The 7,065-nt window shown below is 46.8% G+C and overlaps 1 protein-coding gene across 1 annotated transcript; it reads left to right on the top strand.

Moving 5' to 3' along the window:
* The first annotated feature begins 477 nt into the window (after positions 1-477).
* On the top strand, positions 478-5,049 carry LOC127343180 (common plant regulatory factor 1). The gene is made up of 12 exons (XM_051369297.2): positions 478-767; positions 1,896-1,974; positions 2,268-2,312; positions 2,407-2,499; positions 2,594-2,677; positions 3,154-3,281; positions 3,400-3,445; positions 3,532-3,580; positions 3,794-3,963; positions 4,243-4,320; positions 4,492-4,617; positions 4,693-5,049. The coding sequence occupies exons 2-12, from the start codon at positions 1,915-1,917 to the stop codon at positions 4,906-4,908; spliced, it is 1,095 nt and encodes a 364-aa protein (XP_051225257.1). The 5' UTR covers positions 478-767; positions 1,896-1,914; the 3' UTR covers positions 4,909-5,049.
* Positions 5,050-7,065: the final 2,016 nt, after the last annotated feature.

Genomic DNA, 7,065 nt, shown 5'->3' with positions numbered 1-7,065 from the left:
ACGTGTGGAAGCCTGGAAGCTTCGTCCCATCCTGTCCGTGGTGGGTCCCAGCGGTACCAAACACCATGTCACCCACGTGATTGGTATACCCAGCTGGCCATGGCCGGAGAAAGCCTCCGAGGGACGCGTAGCTCGGCACACTCGTCGCCGCGTGTATGGAAGGCAATGCGTGGCAGAGTGATGCAGAATTAACAACTCTCTTGGCCAGCCCAGCTCATCCAGATGCCCAACAGCCAGCTCCGACCCGCTGCTTGCCTAAACCAATCGAACGTGACGAGAAAGTCGTTACGACCAACAGTCGCCACGAAGCTTTGAGGAACCGCTGCACGTCACCCATATTCCGCTTGTGTGCTGATACCCGTCAGATGAGATCATCGTGCATTTTACTCTTGCAGCTACCGAACCTAGTGAGTGGAGTAGCAGCCAATCAGGGGCAGGGCACCTCTGGCACATCATGCGGACCCAAAAATCTGGCCTTGCCTCGGTGCTCCCCCAGGTATGAGGCGCCGACGCGTGCCCCGGTGACGAGGCAGCCACCTCTCCTCCCCCTTCCCTCTCCTCCAGGGCTTTGCCCCTCTCCAATCAAACACTTCCCAGCAGAGTCGCATGCGCACGACAGAGAAAGGCACACCAACAGCGTCCCGCTCCCACCTCACTCGTAGCAGCCTCTCGCGCCGCCGCTTCATCACCAGCTCGGCTTCTCCACCACCGGCCTGTCCGAATTCTCCGGCCCGGCTAGCTCCCCGCCGCACGCCGGTTCAGTCCAGGTACGTTCGTCCCGTTGCAGCGTTGCTCCTCACAAGGTATCACGATAACACGGCCATGCCCGCACACCCACGCCCCTCTCTTACCAGCTGCTGCCCGCCTAAGCTTCAATCGGACCGCCGTCGAGGGGAGGGTGATGAGAGAGCTCGACCTAACCCTTCGTCCAGTACTGGGTTTAGGAGGCGAATCGTGCGGCGATACGGGGAAGCATGCTTGTGCAGTTGCGCTTAATTACTGTAAATATATATACGAATTCTTCTGGGCATAAAAAGGGCAGATTTTGCAGCAACGTCAAGTGGGACGATTGCGAAATGAACGTCTCTGTCGTCCAGGTCGCCCTCGTCGTCTCCACGCGTCACTTTGCCTCTGTGTTTTCTGCATGGGCGTAGCTTTCGGCCTATCTAGTCAGCTATCTCTTCGCTGCTGGGATCATCGTCGTGCACCTGAAAAGGATACGGGAGGGAGAGACAATCTGCTGGTCCGGCTTGCCGACGGGTTATAGTGGTTGCCGTGTCGTAATCTTGATTTTATCAGCACAGCCATGCTGCGTTTACTCCCTTCCTATTGGCATTACCGCATTAGACGCAGTAATAAGGGTTGAAAAGTATCTGAAAACTATAGTATCAAGGTACCTAGTGATTGGTGAATGTGCTCTGACCGAGGCATGCCACAAATGAAGAGAACATATATATAGCTAAAGGCTACAAATTCAACTATGAATTCAGACGCCGTACTATATTAATTACTAATTTACTATGCAGTTGTGGTGTTTATAGCTTTATCTTTTGTCCGTTCCAAACAAGCTAGCATGAGCGAGGATTTGATTTCCCAGCCAAAAGTGGACTTGCGCAATAAGTTGCTGCCAAGCATATTAACATGCTTTATTCAATTGTTTTATGCATAAGAAACATAGCAGGAGATCTTAGAGTCAGATGCTTTTACCTGACGTTAGAGGCCTTAGAGCTGTATGAACAGACTATGCTGTATGTCGGCACTACTTTTAAGTTTTAACAGAAACATTAAAATTTTCCGGCCAGAAGGAAACATTAAGTTTTTCAAGAGCTCTCTTTTGTAAACTGTATTGTATATTTAAGTAGTCTCAATTCTCAACATCGATACGGTATATGCAGGTATTCATAAAAAAGAAACATGGGGCGTGATGAAGCTGTAGTTACACAGAAGTCAGGAAAACCACCATCACCTCCCAAGGTAAATTCTAAATGCATTTTTTTAGCATAATGGTTGCAGAAATTGACTGAACCAGACATTTAGTACTTTCGAACCTATCCAAGGGCAAAGATGGACGGTTGAATGTGTAAATTCTAATGCCATTTTCCCTTTAAAGATCGGCACTGCAGGCAGTAAATATACTTGTATAATCAGTGGATTTGTAGATGTGTAACGCCTAGAATCATTTCTCGATGAACTTATCACTTAGTATAAGGGAGTTGAGTACTTAAAGGTGTGGTGTCTAAGTAGTAACTGTCCACATTCATTTGCAGGATCAGCCAACTCCTTATCCCTACTTTGATTGGTCAGCTGTGCAGGTTAGGTGCCTCAATTTAACATTTCTGCTGATAATTCAAGGTCAGCATTTTCTTGAATAATTCTAACCGACATGAAACATTACAATCCTTGCAGGCATATTATGGCCCAGGGTTCGTGCCGCCAACATATTTTGGCCCTGGACTACCTCCAGGACATGCTCCTCCGCCATATATGTGGGGTCCTCAGGTATTTGTCCTAATCTCCATGTATCAAAGGATGGTCTACATCTTTGATCATTCTAACTTTTGAAGTTCACCCTCTCCGCCTCTCGTCTCTGCAGCCTCTGCCACCATCTGCTTTGGGGAAGCCATATACTGCGATGTACTCGCATGGTGGAGGTTTCTCGCATCCCTTTGTGCCCCTAGTAAGCATTGGATTTTTTTTTTCACTTATGTCTAGTCTCGCCCTTTGGTATTATGCTACTACAGTTAGTTTTCAGAAGAAAAAAAGTAAGTGTAAGGTATGGAAACTTATTTAGGAGAAGACCTAGTAACTAGCTACTGCAGTCTAGAAGTAATTACGATATTACTGAAATCCCCACCCTTGCTTGAAAGATATCTCAACATGAAAGTCATGTTGTATATGTATACTGCATGTGGTGGTGACTTTATTAATTTAAAGTCGGGCTCAGCTTGAGCCTTCGTTCTAAAAAAAATGTATACTGCATGTCTTCTAAGTTTGATCAGATCATGATAGACTTGTTTTTTCTTCATTTTTGAGTCCTGGATTTTTTAAATTCTGTTTCACTTGTGTGTAAATCTTATACTGCATCACAGATATTTTTCTCATTTTTTTCATTTTAAAACAGTTTTCTGACAATTTATTTTATGTTGTATTAAGATGGTGAACCCATTGAGCGCCGAGCCTGCAAAATCTGTAAACAGCAACGCGAACAGTCGAAATATGATAGTGAAGGAAGTTGATGGGACTGCTATGTCTATTGGCAGTACAGATAGTGAGAAAACAAGGTAATACTGGATTTCATTACATGTATTTTCCAGTCGATAATTTAACTGTTCTGTTCCGCCATGCATGTGTTGTTTTTCAGTAAGCTGAATGCCTTAGCATCTTATTCTGCCAATGCAGTGGCGATTGCAGCCTAGGAGGATCCAGTGACGGAAACAACCAAAAGGTATTGTTCTGTGATTAATGTTTTGACGATACCTCAATGAGCAGATAGTTACCATGTGAAGGTGTTTGTCTTCATTCATTGTTTAGGCAAGTGGAACTCCCAAGAAAAGGCGCGTAGATAACAGGCATATATCAGGTATTCAACTCAAACACTCCTGCACTGACCATGTAATAATACAATCATCTTGTACCTACTACATTGCCAATGATGATCATTTCAATTGTCTCACCGGCATGAACTTTGTGCTCATAGAATTTTCTTGCTATTTTGTAACCTATAGTTTTTTAATTCTACATCTACGATAATTCAAGTTTGCAGATGACAAAAAGGCTTCACGTTATTTTGTAGGAATAGAAACTTGTCGGTCTTCAGCAGCTAATGATATAGCAGGGGAACCAGGAAGACTGGCAACTCTGCCAAATCTACGCATTCCAGATAGATCAATCAAACCGAATGCATGCTCTGTTAGTGACTTCGGTGTTATTGGCACACCAATATCAGCTGAATCTCCAGACCAGGTATGACTGCTCTAGTTTTAAGTTTTTATTTGTTTGAAGCATTAGTAATCGTGGACTTAACTGGTGTTGTTAACCTCTCCCGTGTTTCTTTAAATGATGTTACTACTACCTGTTCTAAAAGCCGTGTGCATCATTTGGATGCAGAAGCTGGGGCGAGATTTCCCCATTTTGAAAAAAAAGATGGCTATTTCTGTTTCCTAGGACCAATTCGCCTCAAATTGCCTGAAACACTTACAAGTTACATAATAACTCTAAATCTAATCCTTCTTGAATTGGCAGGATGGCAGAGAATCTAAGCGTGAACGCAGGAAACAATCAAATAGGGATTCTGCACGACGTTCAAGGCTGAGGAAGCAGGTATGTCTTACCTTCAAATGACCCGTGGTGTCTCGATGCATTGGGCTCATTGTGTTCCTCTTCAGTAAAAAAATCTGCATTTATAGATGAAACTGGAACATATACATTCTGCTCGTAAAAAACGAGGACACTCTTTCCTGATATGACAATTTTACTTATATGTTTTTTCAGGCTGAGACTGAGGAACTGGCTATTAAAGTAGAGTTACTAACGGCAGAGAACACATCCCTTAGACGTGAAATAAACAGGCTAACAGAAAGCTCCAAGAAGCTCAGTTCAGAAAACTCTGCTCTAATGGTACTTCATGTTTTGATGATGTGATTACTGAATTATCAAATGCCTCAGTTTCCTGAAACCCTTACTGTATCGCAGGTGAAACTAACGGACGCCACGCCAGATCAAAGGCAGGAGGTGTATCCAGACCAAACGACCGAACAACCAGCTCGAGCTGTCAAAAATTTCATGCCAATGATCGACACCACCACCCCATCAAGGAGTAGCGGGCACATGGCTATGGGACACGGCGCTCCCAAGCTTCGTCAACTGCTTGGTTCTGGCCTGGCGGCCGATGCCGTAGCTGCACGCTGATCTGGCGTCCTTCCGTCGTGCTCGGACGCATGCATGTGGCGCGGTGATTTTTGTAAACACAAGCTGCTCGCTGGATCAAACTAGGCACGATCGATCTGATCGCTGTACACCTGTAAATTAATCGCATTTGAGTTGAGATGGACTTCCTGTTAGAAGTAGTATTGGTTTCAGACTCTATTACGTGTTGTAATCTATATCCAGCTGTGCACCGCATTGTGCAATATAAATAGAACAGAGATGGGACTCGGGAGGTATCCGAGTAGACCTAAGTCATCTTGACATGGTATCAGAGGCCTGGACTTCCGTTACCTCTACCTGATCGCCAAACCCTAAACCATCCCCGCCGCCGCCGCCGAAATTCGTCGGTCGCTGCCCTCCATCGCCGCTATGGCCTCATCCTCGACGGCTGCCCCCGGGATCTTCCTCGGCGAGCCCCCGTCTGAGAAACTTACCCGCGAGAACTACACGATCTGGCGTGCGCAGGTACTTCCTGCCATCCGAGGCGCGCAACTCGTCGATCTGCTGGAAGGAGTCGACGCTGCCCCGCCTAAGAAGATCACCGTCGAAGCGACGGACAAAGAAAAAGAGCCGACGGAGGTTCCCAACCCCGCCTACGGGTCATGGCTTGCACGGGACCAGATCCTGCTCAGCTACCTCCTCAAGTCGCTCTCCCGTGAAGTTCTTACTCACGTACATCGGATCGAGCACTCCGTTGGCATCTGGCGCGCAGTGGAGGAGATGTTCGCCGCTCAACATCAATCCAAGATCACGAATCTTCGGATTGCCCTGGCCAATACCAAGAAGCTTAGCATGACCACACCGGTGTTTCTGGCGAAGATGCAGTCCATCGCCGATGACCTGGCTGCTGCTGGCCGCCCTGTCCCTGATGATGAGATGGTGTCATACATCCTCGCTGGTCTTGGCTCTGGCTACAACTCTCTGGTGGCTGCGATCGGCTTGATCCGCAGCAAATTGACGCTCAGCGAGCTGTTCTCCCATCTGCAAGCGTACGATGAGCGCAATGCCATGCTTGACAACCAGCCCTCCGACACGTTTGAAACATCCGCCAATGCTGCGTCGCGCCCATACCGTCCCCGCTCCAATGATACTCGCGGTGGCCGGCGTGATGACAGAAGAGATGATCGTCGCGACGACCGGCGTAATGAAAGGCGCGACGATCGTCGTGATGAACGTCCTCGCCAAGGACGTGGCTGTGCTCAAAACCCTGGAGGTGGGCGCGGCCGTGGGCGCGGACGCCGTCGCACCACACCCTGGGTTGACACAACATGTCAAATATGTAATAAGGAGGGCCATGCTGCCAAGGATTGCTGGTGGCGATTCAACGATGATGATGATGACTCCTATGGTGACAAAGAGGTGAATGCTGCATACGGAGTTGATACCAATTGGTACTCCGACACTGGAGCCACTCATCACATTACTGGTGAACTCCATAATCTGACCATGCGTGACACATACCGAGGCAATGACAGGGTCAACACTGCTAGTGGACAAGGTATGAGTATTTCCCATGTTGGTAATTCAGTACTTCGTAGTCCTGCTCAGAATTTCCATCTTCGAAATATACTTCATGTTCCACATGCATCCAAAAACCTGCTCTCTGTTCATCGCTTCACCTTAGATAATCGAGTCTTTATTGAATTTCACCCATTCTACTTTCTTGTTAAGGATCAGGTCACGCGGAAAATACTCCATAGGGGACGATGTGTTGGTGTCCTCTACCCCCTTATTTCCTCCATGATGTCCTCTACACACCAGTCGAAGCATGCTTTCCTCGCCGCCAAGCCCTCACAAGCAAAGTGACATAGTCGCCTTGGTCATCCATCTTTAGCTATTGTTAGTCAAACTAGCAAGGTGGCCCTGGCAAATGCGAGGGCAACATCCTTCACCATCATCATCAATTATGAACGTTATAGGAAACTTTCCATTACGAACCTTATTTTCCGTCTTTAGCCACTCAACGGCCCGAAAGTAGTAGCGGAAACTGTTTTTAATCCGTATCAGGCCTTCCCGCACGTGGAAAGATTTTTTTAGAGGAATAATTCTCTGAATAGAATAACAAAGCAATTTTTTCATCATGCAATTAACAAAAAAATAACTTCTCATATGTTGATAGATAGGACAACTAAGTAGTGA

The sequence above is a fragment of the Lolium perenne genome, chromosome 3 (genome assembly GCF_019359855.2).
Source record: "Lolium perenne isolate Kyuss_39 chromosome 3, Kyuss_2.0, whole genome shotgun sequence".
Lineage (NCBI taxonomy): Eukaryota > Viridiplantae > Streptophyta > Magnoliopsida > Poales > Poaceae > Lolium > Lolium perenne.
Note: the sequence above shows the minus strand (reverse complement) of the source record. Positions and strands in the feature narration are given on the sequence as shown.